The sequence below is a fragment of the Pteronotus mesoamericanus genome, unplaced genomic scaffold, assembly GCF_021234165.1.
Source record: "Pteronotus mesoamericanus isolate MK-2021 breed Mesoamerican mustached bat unplaced genomic scaffold, CSHL_Meso_final contig_74, whole genome shotgun sequence".
In the NCBI taxonomy this organism is placed as follows: domain Eukaryota; kingdom Metazoa; phylum Chordata; class Mammalia; order Chiroptera; family Mormoopidae; genus Pteronotus; species Pteronotus mesoamericanus.
The window spans coordinates 39755446-39769897 of record NW_026555247.1 but is presented as its reverse complement, the minus strand read 5'-3'; the positions used below and the strand labels follow the sequence as shown (position 1 = coordinate 39769897).

The window sequence follows — 14452 nt, the reverse complement described above, 5'->3', positions numbered from 1 at the left end:
TGTTTGCTATGAGGAGAAAATACAAGTATTTTTAAGACAATCATCAGCATGTAAAGAAGTGTCAAGCGGAAATTCAATTTCTACTGCTGAAAAATAACTTGCCAAACATATTAAGAATCCTTAAAGAGAGCTAAAAGTTAAAAACACATAATAGATCATTTGTAAGCATTTGTAAGATGAGCAAATTTACTCTATTTTAAAGAAAGAGAATAAAACAAGTCCAAAATAACATTAATGGTGAAATTTTTAAAGAGTAATAATAAAACACAACGTAAAAGGAAGACTGATTAATTATGCAGAGTTTGTACACAATTTAGGATTACCCAAATCCTCTGAATCCTTTATTTTGTCCTCTTACCTAATCTGTGTATATCCCAAGGTAACCATATTTTAATCCCCAGCTTAAACGTTATCTCCTTTCTAAAGTATTTTTCTGAACTCTGCCCTCCTTCCAGCTAGAACAATTTGTCCTTTTCTCTCAGCATTGAAAATACTTTTCTGTGTCTTTCTTAAGGCGCTCCAAACACTTGGGGGTGCATTATGCATTCTGGTGTTTCACTGCTACCTGGGCCATCTCTTTGTATCACAGGACACCTGGAGTGCTTTTCACCTGCCCCAGCTGTTCAATGAACAATGACTGTGTACATCCCCTGGCCACTGATATTTCCATTATAAAAAAGAATAACAGCTTTGTATCTCCATTGACTGCTACATCGCTCTGTGCATGTTCTGGTGGGCCGAAGAGCAGAATTCTTCGGCTCAGAAATAACTTGTAAATGCAAGTCATCTTGGTCACCCGTGCTTGAATGAGTCATTGGGGATGAGTTTAGTATGGTTTTAAAATGTTTTCTTTGTAAGAAATATAGTTCAAAACAATTCTGATTAAATTGCACATTAATAGATGTTATATACAGAGATGACATATTAAGTGTATTTTTCTCTTGCCTCCCAACGTCTTCAAAATACCTATCACAAGATGATACAATGGACAGAAAAGAAACAATAGAATTTCAAAAAGTTAGCTCTTCTATAGTAGGGTATTTGTTATACTTCTATTGTATTTTTGACAGTAACAGTATTATAATAACTGCCATGAAGTGTTACTTTAATATCATTGGGTATTGATATAAGGGTGATTTTTCTTTGTTCACTATTAGGAGTGATTTAATATGAATTTAAAAAACACACAAAATTTACCAGGAAAAAAGAAGGTATATAGAATTATTTTGAAAAGTTTCATTGTAATGTGTTTCTGTCTTCTATTGTAATTTCAAATGCTTAAAGCAGTGAACTGATTTTTAAATTAGCCTATTGGGCATCCAAGAGCAGAATCTAAGGCGCTTCAAGAGCTGCTGGATTTCGTTGCCACTTGGATGCGTATTAAAGCTTCATTTGGACAATGTGCACTTGTTTTCCTCTTCAAAGATAGCAACCTCAAATAAAGTTCATCTTTTCTTGTTTCATGATCAATGTTTTCTAAAGTCAAGGGAAACAAAACATATTGTTTAATAAGAATGGAAATCCAAGAAGTAAAAGCAGTTTGAGCTGAAAAGTGAAACAACTGAAAAACCAAAACTCTCCACAGAAAGAGTCAGTGCTAGAAGGGTCTCAATGAAAAAACTGCAGCCCAAGAAACATATTGAGCTCAAGTTCTCTTCTTTCCTTCAAAGTCCATCGTTTGCATTCTAAGGTTCACTCTAGTATTGTATATTATAAGGTTCTGGATAATGTATAATGGCGTATATGTACCATCATAACATCACACAAAGTAGTTTCACTGCCCTAAAAATCTGTGCTCCAGCGTTCATCTCTTCTTCCCCCTCAGTCCCTGGAAACCACTGCTCTTTTTACTGTCTCCATGATTTCTGCCTTTTCCAGAATGTCTTATAGTTGGAATCAAGTTCCCTTTCAAGTACAAAAGTTCCAGGCAGACATTCCCATGTATGCCGTAAGCAAGAGAATTAACTCATGACTACTCTACGAATCTTCCTGAAAACAACTATTTTCTGGTGACATCTAGTTAACCCATGTATGTGCCAAAATAAAGATTCAAGAATGGAGAGGCTGCGATGTGAATATTGCATAGGCTTAAACATATAACTATATATAAATATATAATATCTAATAATATGAATATAAACAAACAGGTTTTAAAAGATATAAGAACTCTATAAGACAGATTAGATAGAAAAGGCCCTAATAAGTTAGAACGGAATGCACAAATCAGAAAGAGAAGAAAATTTGTGTGTGCTAGTTTTACCTAGTTTCATGGCAGAGAATGAGGAAACACGATGTTAAATTATCCTAAACATTATCTTTACATCGCTAATGGAGAACAATGAGAAAGAAAGAGTAGAGATACCTCATAAGGATGAAACTGAAAAAGGGAGGGGAAATACTCCCTTCAGCTTGTATGCAAATAATGCATATTCTTTGAAAATAAAAAAATAATAAATTTGAAATATCTTAGGCAAAAAATAAGCAGACAAAATAATTTAAATAGACTTTAATTAAAGTACAAAGAGAATGCAATGATAATGATATTCTACAACTTGCACTTCTTCCCACTTCACCCTCAGCCCACCTGTTGAAACAGAGGCCCAGTAGGGCATCCACAGCTTCCGTGAAGCCTTTCCCACTCCGCGTCCACACTCCAACGGCAGTGGCCTGCTCTGTGCCCCGCTTCGCACAGAACGTAATCTCTAGTCTATCACGAGCTCAACAAGGTTTCCACAAACATCACTAGTTACTAGACCATCCCCACCAGTTCCATGTGATTCCTTCATGGAAAGATCCACATCTCATCTGTCTGTCTCCAGCAGATGAACAAATATTCGATCAATCAATAACGACATGGACTTAAACATGATTGGATAATGAACTGCAGGGGGACAACGCGAGGCCGCGACGGGCAGATGTGGGGTGGGAAGGCTGGCTCCCGTGCCTCAGTTCCTGACACCTCTTCAGAGCCGCCCCAGTATCAGAGGTCCCAGAGGAGCAGGCTACAGCCTCAGCCTCAGCCTCAGCCCTGAGACGTTGCGCGTCTCCCTGTACCAGCCCTACCCGCCTCACTCCCTCACGCGTGGACCTCCCGAGGGCAGCCCCAGTGGACCTCCGGGAGTGGATCTCTGTGCACCCCTCTCCCATGCAAGCACATGAAGTCTCCTTTCATTTCATCTGAGTCTCTTCACCGTCGTAAAGGGGAGAATTATTTTAAGTGCAATGTGTTCAAGCAGTTCATCCAAGATCACACGGAAGCACCTGGCACGAACATTAACGATGATGACGCGCAGAGGGCCAGAAGTCTACAGGTCTCTGCAGAATGAATGAGAAACTGGAAACAGGCCTCCCCCACCGCTGTCCCTGGCTATGAACCTTGCCCCCGCCGCTGCACCAGGATTCCAAGATCCTCCAAAGCTCCCCCATCGAATCGGATGCATCCTCACATACTTGTGCTCAGGAAAGAACAAAAGTCGTTAAGAAATAGTTAAAAGGCACAGTGAAATGGGAAACAGATTAACTCCCGTGGAAAAATCATGTATGCATAAAAGATCTTGCTCCATTTGCAGCTACACAGAGAGTGCCCCTAGCGTTCTTCCTCCATTCACTGTGCTTTGGCAACACTTTCCAGAATATAGAAAATCTGAGGTTAAAAAATACATAGCAAAACATGTGACAAAATCCCCAATGGGAAATCCTTGCGGTTCGTTCCCTATTTGTGCTCTGGCTCATTACCGCAGTGTCATATAAACGACTGCATGTTTATGTAGCCCCTGAGAAGAACCACTCCCCCTTTTTTCCAAACTACTTATACTCATGTCTTTAAAAAGGAAAGGACGTCTGCGTGGCTTCTGCTCTGCTGTGTGTACATGAGACGCCAAGCAAACCTCCAAAAGCCCGAGGGCACCGCGCCTCGCTGGGTCCTGCCCGCGGACCAGTGGGGGCCCTCCCAGTAAAGGCATCGGTTTAGGGTCTCTAGTACAGCTGAGACCTGGGTGGGAATGCCATTGAGCTTTATCTGGGCTAGTTTTGGGCTGCTATTCTCGTTTAAAAAATATTTTTATTACATTCTAATGAACTTACAAAATTCGATGCAATAAAAACAAAACAAAACATTGTTCACTTAAAAGTCACCTTGAACTTCCCCTGCAAGTGCTATCGCAATGTGCAAGAGGTTCTTGTAAAATGTCTGAGACAGCTTCCCAGGAATCAAAACCTTTATTTTTTTTTCCATTCAAGTAAGTAATAATTTTTTAAATATTTCACTGAATCTCAAAAAATAATTCAGGAGGGAAAATTGAAGTCTGCCTTCTAAGACTGTATTATTATTCATTCTCCAAGCAGAAGTAGTGTTCTATGAACATTAATAAATACAGAGCTAACAGATCCCCTAGGGAAGTTGGACGTGTTCTATTTGATTTTTAAAATAAATTCAGATTTTATTAACATTGACAAAGTAGATTCAAACCTATTAGAACACACACAAACAAAGCTCTTTAAATAAAATTAAGTGAGTAGAAGACAGTGTCCATAATTCTACCTACAGGGCTGTTTCTGTAAGCTGCCACTTCCATGACTTTGCAATAATCAAAACCATTAAAGCAAGTAAATAACTGCATCCTGAGGTCAGGCAGACATCTCTACTGCCTTAAATCCTTGATTTAATAACACTTATTTGGCCCGAAAGTATAATGCACACTCACTTTATTTTTAATTAGGGAGCCACTCTTTAGCTTAATCCCTTGTATATATTTCAAGCACTGCACAAATAAGTGTTTTCTAATGAACGTTTTAAAATTGTGTTAATATACGCTTTAAATAAAATGTTATGTTCTTCCATTAATAACTTTTCTTTCCCTCTTTCTGAGGGAGAGTTTAAATATCTAAACTCTGAACTCTAATTTCTAGGCATCAGCACCAACAAATATCACTGCTGCCCGTAGTCATAGTTAATGAACTAAACTGTGAATGAGATTAACTTTACATATTGAAACCTTGTTTAAATACAGAAATATGCATACCTATTAAACAATCAGCTTAATTTTCACTCTTCACTCAGTCTATCAATAATTTGAGGGTCTTTAAACCACTTCAGAATTTCAGCAATGAACTGGTTTAGTTTAATAATTTTTTGAGAAAAGTTTCACTAAATTTAAACTTTATGATGGAATATTTCAGTGCTTAAATTATATTTACAAGTTCTTTTTTGTTTCCTTTGGTAATTATAATTTTATATATATATATATATATATCTCAATAGTCTAATGGCTGTGACTTAAAGAAACAGTGCTTAAATGCAGTTGTTATTTTTAATATATGTAGTGAAACAAACAAATGAAAATAATCCATGGCCCCTTTGCCCTGTGCCGGTTACTCTGTTTACCTGCCCAATACCTCTTCCACGCCACCTAATAAGCTCCGCCTCTTCATCAGAATTAACTCAAATGCCTCCACGTTTCGGGAGCCTTCTTGGCTCTCAATTGCAGCATTGCCTTCTGCTTCTCTCACCATCTTCCCTTGCAAAAGGCACATATAAGCTGTCTGTTTACTTTCTTGATCCCTTATTACACGTGCTCCTAGAAGTTAAGATCCATGTTCTCTGCATTGATATATCCTGGCCACCTACACAGTGATTGCACAGAGCAAGACCTCCATATAGTCAATCTCCAATTAGTGAATCACTGTTAGATGCTAGATATGAAAAGAACAACTTTCCTATAAACTGGCAGCAACCAATAAGATAATCTCATTTAAAACAAAACAAAAAATGATTTGAACAACAGAAACATTAAGTGTGTAAGAGTAAATAAAATATTGGAAGTACAGGTTGGAAAACAAAGAGTAGGACTTGTTTAACAAACTCATGGATAAACATATTTAGTAACTGGAGGTATAAAACTGCCTATCCATATGGAGATGGGATTCCAAACTTAAATCTAAAACTAAGGATTAATCATAGGTTGATTAGAAATTTAAATGTATACAGAGTTGCATGAAAACAACAGAATAAAATAGAAAATAGCAATTTTATATTACAGTGAGGAATGATGTTTTAAATAAGACACAAAACATACAAGCTACAAAGAAAATAAAATGATTTCACTCAAACTTAAAGTATCAGTAAGACACAGGAGACCATAATAGGGGTAGATAGCTGTACGGTTTATAACTGCAAGAGACTAGTACTCAAAATAGAGACAGAACTCCTGCATGTTGATGTCACATAGAAAGATGGGCTACGAAGCTGAAGAGATAATTTACAAACCAGGAAAATTAGTGTGTCAGTGAACAAATGAAACCATGTTCAAACTGCAGGGAAGTACAACTTTCAAACACTCATTTATCCGAGGGAGGAAAATGTCGCAGCCCACCAGGTGCTGGTGAGGAAGCAGAGTGATGGGGACCCAGTGGGGAAGCACCGGGGGCGATGCCGGGAGGCACAGCGGTCGGTGTGGACCAACCTGTGCCCGGCAAGGCCATCATTAAGTATGTGACCGGAAGAAACTCTTACACATTTGCATTAGCAGAACCAAACTGTGGAGTATTTATACAAAGAAAAAGCATACAGGAATCAAATGAATAAACTGGAACTTTATATAGCAAGGTGATTAAATCTCAAAAATATAATCAAATATGTTTCAGGAAGTCATACTGTATGATTCTGATTATATGAAGCAACAGCATATATTAAAGAAATGTAAAAATGCAATTAAGTATAGAAAAACTATATGCATAGAGTTATAAACATAGGTTTACTTCCGAAGTTACTGTGTTCGGATGTATAAGGACCTCAACTTTATCCGTTTTACAATATTTTTTTTAAAATCTGAAGAAAATGTAGCAAAATGTTACTTTTAATAAAGTTTTATGTTCTCTGTATGCCTGAACTATTTCATAATTTACAGAAACGTGGCAGTATCAATTACTGTTGAGGAGATGATAAAAGAAGTTCTCTCATTTCATTGCTTCTGGGCTTACACATTAGAACAATTACTTGGGAGCCCTCTGAAAACTTCTAGTAAAGTGAAAACGTACATGTTTTAAAAACCAACAACTGTACTTTTATCCACAACACGGACCCTGGAGGCCCTTGGATGCATGCGATCAAAGAGAATTATGGACGTGTATTTGTTGAAGCACAAACAGAAAAACCTTACAAATGTCCATCCACAGAGGAAGGGTGGTTTATTCAGGCAACACAAAGCAATACAACCACTGACATGAACAAACTGGATCTAGACAGGAACAGAGAAATACTGACTACAACTGTGGAGCGTGTTAAATGGTGAGAGATTCACATGGGTCTTGAACTCAGCATTTTTCCTCTTAAAAATTAAAATCAGAAAAAAAAGTACGGTGATAGTATTGGTAAAATATGGGTAGTTTGTAATTTGAGTCTGTGTAATTTCCGTATGCCTGGAATATTACATAATTTAAAAATCCCTAAATGAAACAATGGTAGGTATTGTGGATAGCTCTGAATTACAAGTTTAAGTTTAATTATTACTCTAGGTAATGAGAAACCATGGGAAAACTTAAGAGGGGGAATTATATGTTTCAAGCTGAAATTTAGGAAAATTAATCTGGCAGGACTACAAAGGTAGTCGAGCAGGCAGGCAGTCAAAAGAGCCGTTGGGAAGTCCCATCAACATCTGAACCTCAAGTTACAGAAGCAGAATTGCAACTGGAAGGCGACAGCAGATGACACTCCCAGGTGGCACCAGTAAGATGTGGCATTTGGTTGTGTGTAGTGACTCAGAGAAAGGAAAGACCCAGCGTTGTCTCTGAGACCTGATGCTGAATCATTTGTAAATGAGTAGCAATGCTCATGGAGGCATCTATGTACATACATGTTCACATGTGACCAAGTGGCTAGTGCGGGAAGAGGAAGAGTGTGTTCTATGTGGATGCATTCATCAGCGTGGGGTGCGCTACCGGTACACAAGCGGGCAATGTCTCTTAGAAGTTTGGGCCTGCACATCTGGAGACTGGAAGTGAGAAGAAAGTTTAAAATAGCTACTTTAGAGGAGTCTTTTGAGACATGGGGATAATACTGTAGGGCTCAGGATGAAATGAGGATCGTCAGGGAAAGAGGACAGGATGTGACGCGGCAGCAGCGCATGGGGAAAGTTGTGGCAAAGGTGGGGTCGGGGGAGCAGGAGGGGGAAGGGAGCAGTGAAAGGCGCGGGGAGAAAGGGGGCGAGGCGCTTTGGGGGGATTCTTGCTCTTCAGCACATGTGACAGAGGTATTAGAAGCACAGGACGTTTATTTTAGGCTGGAAATTGATGAGCTAGCTACAGGGTCCAGCAGAACTAATGTCTGCTTGAGTGTGGTTGGTAGGGTAATCATCTGGGTGTAGTAATTTATAGTTTTAATGTCAACATTTCATCTAAAGTGTCATATTGTGTGCTTGAGTGTGATATTATTATGTTATAGAATTACATGCTTATGATTTTCTAATAATAAAAAGGGGACGTTATTTGTGCCGGACCCTGTATAATGGAAGGTCCAGCAGTGGAGGGTTTTCTGGGTCATATTATCTGTGCTCCCGGTATCTGACACAAATTAAAGTGACATTTTTAAGGGCTGAAAGAGAAGAGCTGGTCTGGCACAAGGAAGGCGGTGCCACAGCCCAGGTGAGGAAGTATGGCGGCCTGGTGTCTCCACGACACCCTAGCGACCTCTGCTCTGGTTCCCAGGGCTTCCCGCCCATCTGCCCAGGAATGTCATTTGCCAGTCTAATAACTCTAAAACCTCTTTAACCCAGCAATTGCTCCAGATTAAAATCTGACTATGCCTTCCTCTTTTGGCTGCATCAAATACAAAACCTGGCAAAATAGTTTGTCCAAAGCAAAGAGAAGTGCTGTCCCAAAGAGGTGACACTAAATATACTAAAAAAATAATGATGTTCCTTCATTGTGGCAAGCTAAGTCAGTGCCTGTTGTTCAGAAACACTAGTAGGTAGAAGGGAGGGGTCTCCTATGAGTCAGGCATGTTGCATACAAGGAGGGCAAACACAGGTTTACAGTTGTTAGTATGGAAAATAACATAATTATCAATAAATAATTATGCAAGAATAAACTCTGTGTTCACACACTCACAAATGTAAACCTACTTTTGCCCCACTCTACATTCATGGAAACAGTGATACATCATAAGGAAAAAATTAGCAGAGAATTTAAAGAAGTGATTATAAGAGTTACATCATTAGACAATCTTTTAATGATCTGATACCTTTAAAAATCCAGTGATTTAATAAACATTTTTAAAGGACAAGAATAAAATTCAGGAACATTTTTTTCCTCAACCTGATTTTCTTAAATGGAGAAAAGCTTATTAACTAGTGAAGACGAATTTCAAAGCCAACATTCAAAAGAAGTTTTCACATGTCTGCTTTGCCCAGATAGTCAGCTAAGGCCCCATCCTCAGCAGTCAGCACTGGAATATCTAAGAAGACACTTACTTCACCCTGGAGGCACCTGGGTAAGGGTTGGCTTGTGGCCCTCATCCAGGCCACAGCCTTGAGCTTTTTGGAGTTGATTTGTGAGGAGTAAAGGATACATTAGAACATTCCATCTGCAAATATGTTTTCATGTCATAATAATCTCTGATTCAATTGGCCTCATACTTGGGACTATTTCAACCCATTAGAATATAATAAAATTAGGTTTCTGAAGGCATATGTCCATAAGAAATCAAATATCTGTGCATATTCCATTAGAATTATTTTAACTTTGAAATTTTGTTTTGAACATGAACCATAGAACAATCATTATGTATCTTCTGAGTTAAAAATAGCTTACTTGGGAAAGTCCACAGTTCTGAGTCCATAAAATGAGTAATATGTCTTATTAACTATGAACATGAAACGTTTATATAATTCCTATTTCTATGATTTTGGGTATGGCTATACATTGTCATTTTTAAGGCAACAATTTCTGCTTAGAGTTTTACTTCATGGGACCCACTTACCAAGCTTCACAGAACCATTTGTGTGAAGTTTTTTCATTTGAATTCACCCTTGTGAACACTAAAATATTCTGAATAGAAGCATCTGTAAAGTTTTTAAAAATAAATAATATTCTCCAAAAGAGAGTCAAGGTTAATTTAGTTTAATATTTGAAGATTAAAACAACCACCAAAAAACCCCGTTTCAACACCGACCTGTGTAAAGTTCACATTTCTCAAGTACAAATGGAACACAAAAGTAACTCCTCTGCTTATAAAAATGCCTTTATTGTCTCCCAGGAAAGCTGTGCGTTACAGAGGCATCACTCTCGCCAGCGCGCATGGACAGATCAGCTGTGAAAGTGGAAACACCACACACCCCCACGCGCCTCGAGAGGACATGGAATCCTGGAAGGGCATTTCGAAGGCTGATAATGCCATGGTTACCCAAGAAGCATTCAGTGTTCTTCCCTGGGACCCCATCTTTTAATTAGGTTGCGTATTCGCCTTTGTTGTATGTAATCCTAGAAAGCCCTCGTGGGGGGCGGACTCCAGTAGACCCCAGGGCCAAGTGCGCGGGGAGGCGAGCCCTGGGCGCTGTTGCGTTCCTCGGTCTCCGGTTCGGTGCACGGTGGCTCCGGCGGAAGCACACACACACCTCTCCCCGGGGGACTTAAATCATCCAGGAGCTTATAACTCTGGAGGTGTCAGACATCACTGAGGTTCCCAGAATACGGACGAGCAAGAATGATGAATAAGCACCACGTGGGACAGGGAAGGGCTTCAAAGGTCACGTTCCTGAAATGGCTCTCGCCTCCTGGTCTAGCTCTGCGCCTCCCTCCTTGGCTGCCCGCCGTACGGGAGACAGAGCCGAGCACCGCGCCCGGCCGACAAGCCAGTGGCCTCCTCGCTGGACCACTGCAGCTTCTCACGTGGCTCCTGTCTTACCTCCCGGGAAGAGAACGCGGCGCCTTCTGCTACCCAAGAGCAGCGCCTGAAACCGCTCGGAGGGTCCGCCCGCCATCCTCCGGCGCCAGGCTGGGGAGGGGCTTCGCGCTCCCCTCTTCTCCAGATCTGCCCAAGTTCCAGAACGGATTCCTTGTGTCCTGAGCTTGGGGGGCAGTCTGCGTCTTGACTGTGAAACCCGGAGGAGGCAGCCCCACGAGGCAAGTCGGCTTCCCCCTGCCTCCAGCACGCCAGTCCACTAACACCCACCCACCAACTCCCCACAAAGCGACTCCTTCTGGGTGCCTGGGGATCCTTCCTCTTTCAGGGACTTTGCCCTACCTTAGTTCAATTTTCTAACGATCTCTCTCTCTCTCTCTCTCTCTCTCTCTCTCTCTCTCTCTCTCTCTCTCTTTTCTTAGTGATAAGAAATGAACGAGGCTCTCCCTCCTTTTCCCCTTGCCCGATTGTAGTATTCCTCCATTCAGATGGGAACGTGAGGAATGTTCTCGTCCAAGGCCGCTTTGCCCCACGATTCTGGAGCTTTCGGAGCAGGAACTTTGGGAACAGTGAGGTTGACAGATATCCCAGGAATCCAAAAAACGGGCACGTTTCATCCGCAACTGGCGTTTATCTTCCTGCCCCGGACCAGCCGGCCCAGGTCGGGCTCCAGTGCCCACCTCCAGCGTGCGGTCCCCCAGGACCTCCTGCCAGTCGCTCCCACCTCTCCCCACGTCCCCCCAAGTCTGGGCAGCCCTCGGCCCAGGTACTGCCCGCCCTCTCTTGCCCACACCTGTCTACACCCCAGATCCCCCACGACCGTCCCTGAGTCCTTCTTACCTCCTCGCCTGGTCACTAGAGAAGTTCCGAACCCCCGGGGTCTACATTGTTTTTGCCCCACGCCAGGCAAAGAACATCTTTCAAGAAGAACTATGAAAAGGTCTCCGTAAACTTCGCTGTCGTGAACACTCCTGTGCCAGCGGCTGCGAGCACACACCTGCCTGCGCCCGGGCGCAGGTACACCTGTCCGGGCGCACCCTGGGCCAGGGAGCCAGCCAGCGGGAAAACCGCGCAGGGCGCTTTCCAGTTGCTGGCAAGTCGTTGGCAGGGACGCGGGGTCTGCTTGGGCATCAATAGAATTTCGAAATGGGCTTGGGAAGCGGGGGCCAGAAAATGGTGATTCTAAACACACACACACCCGCAGGTCCGTCCAGCCCTGCACACTTTTGAGAACAGACCACGGTGGGTCGCACCGTGGTTGTAAAACCGCCCTCAGGGCACATTCATCTCGGACCTGACAGTCCCTGTCGTCTACAAGACTTCTCGGTCGAGGTCCAAACCAGCCAGGCGCGCAGGGGGATGGGGACTGAGGTGCTCCCGGAGCCCTCAGCCCGGCGTGCAGAGCCCCGGAGGCAGGTGCGGGCCGGGACGCCCAGCAACAAGCACGCTGTCTGCGGGCGCTGCCCCCGTCCCCGCGCCAGTCACCGCTCCCAGCCCCCCGCTCAGCTGGCCCGAGCCAAGCGGGTGCCGGGGAAGGAGAAAGCCCAGCGAGCCACTCACCCCCAGCTTCCTGCTGCGGATTTTCACGTAGCCCTGCTTGACTATGTCGTTAAAGTTGGAGGCCATGCCAGCGCGCTCGGCTTCCGAGAGTCCAGAGCCGCTGTCCGCCGCCGGGTCCGCGCAGGTCCCGCATCCAGCCAGCCGCCGCCAGCAGCGCGCCTCCGCCTGGTGCCCCCGAGCTCCCGCCGGCGGGGACGGGGGGTGGGTGGCACGGCGCCCGCGGGCAGGGACACGGCCTGGCGCCGCAAGCAGCGCCCGCCCTCCGCGCGCGGGTCCCCACCTTCGCCCCCGCCACCCCTGCGGCTCCCACGGGCTGGCCCCTCACTCGGCGGCGCACCGCCGGCCGCAGCGCACCATCTCGGATCCCAGGCGCGGGGGGAGGGAAGGGGCGGGGGGCGGGCCGATTTGCCGGCGCGGTCCCCTCCCCCCGGCCCGCGGGGTGGCTGGGCTGGGAGACGCTCGCCAGACGCGCTCCATCACCGCCCCCACTTCCAGTGCCGGGCCGCTCCCACCCATGTCCCCGGCCCACAGCGCTCCCAGTGCCGGATTCCTGAGGACAAGCTCCTCATTCTGGGGCTCTTGATCTCCACTGCTAACTGGACCCCAGGGAAAGGGCGGGAGGCGAGGGATGCTTCAACGCAAAGAGGCGATCGGGGGCGAGACAATTGTGTATTGCAAAGGCCGTGTTTACAGTGCATTTTTATTCCTGGGCACCGGCTCGCCCTCCAGGTTTTTGCCCCGTTAGGAAGTGTGGAGAGACGCCAAGCCCTTCCCGGTGCACACAAAGAGACCAATCGTGCGCATGTGTCTAATCCCTCTGCTGCCGGAGACGCTAAGCACTCGGGCGAGGCAGCCGGTCGCCTACGTCCTTCCCAGCGAGCAGCCAGGGCCAAAGTGAATGGATTTATGCACGCATTTTGGTTAACTGTGACCGAAGGGGCTCGTGGCTTTTCATTTTCTAGGGGAAAATGGGCACAGGAGCTGTTACCCGTGGGTGCAAATGATTTATTGAAATGATCAACTTGTGAAAACAAAACAATGAAGAACTTTCTCCCCTTAATGAAGGAAAGCATGGCATTTTAAAATAGGCTATTCCCTATAACAAAGAAATCGCCATTTAAAATTATATCATTTTTAGACGAATCAAGGAAAATATAGGATGTATTGAATTTTGGCTGGGGGCAATGTATGGGCTTTTGCTATTGTACTGTAAGAATATAAGGATCATTACTAAATAATAATAGTAATCTTTTGGTAGCTCACGATGTTTCTAATTAGGAAAATATGTATAAAGATTAAAATTTTTATGACTGACTCCTTTATTTATAGAATCTATGTTTAATGAAAGTTCAGAAGATTGTATTTTATTTCTGCTTATTATAGGGAGCAGTATTTTTTCCTTGTTTCCAGTTAAAATTTCTTAGCCTTATTGGGAACATACTAATATTAAGAGAGTAAGGAAATTAGTTAATTGAGGAGGAAAAAAAAAAAACAATATGAAAGCTCAAATAACGAAGTAGCATGCCCATTAATCCAACCACATACATTTTTATCCCCATCATTAAGAGTCTCCGTCTAGAGCCCATGTTACTCAATAGGAAGTCTTACTTGCCTTACCAGCATACTATTCCAATTCATTGATTTATGTAGCAAACATCTGTTTGGTCTACCAAGAGTGCCGAGCACTGGATGCTGGGGCAGAAACCTAGCATCAGGCGGCAAGATCGCTTAGGCTGAACATCCCTGAAGACTTGCATAAACTCCATTTAACTTAATGTGATTCCTTCTTCCAAACACCCCGGTATGTTGACTATTCCATCCACTTGTTACTATTACCTATATGACATGGTTATCATTTCTTTTTAACTTATACAAAGACTTTTAGGCTTGTAGATAAGTACTTTAAATACATTATTTCATTGTCTTCTTTTGCAACCTCATGTGTCAAGCAAAAAGACCCTGCCATTTAATAGATGATTAAACAGGCTCAGCGGCCTT

General features: G+C 43.4%; 1 protein-coding gene across 1 annotated transcript in view; it reads right to left on the bottom strand.

The window, feature by feature from the left end:
* The window catches only part of DOK6 (docking protein 6), a 228901-nt gene extending 216381 nt beyond the window's left edge, over positions 1-12520 (bottom strand). Inside the window, exon 1 of the mRNA XM_054583889.1 lies at positions 12455-12520. Within this exon, the coding sequence (XP_054439864.1) occupies positions 12455-12520 (66 nt within the window). The remainder of the gene's footprint in view (positions 1-12454) is intronic.
* Between the last annotated feature and the right edge of the window lie 1932 nt (positions 12521-14452).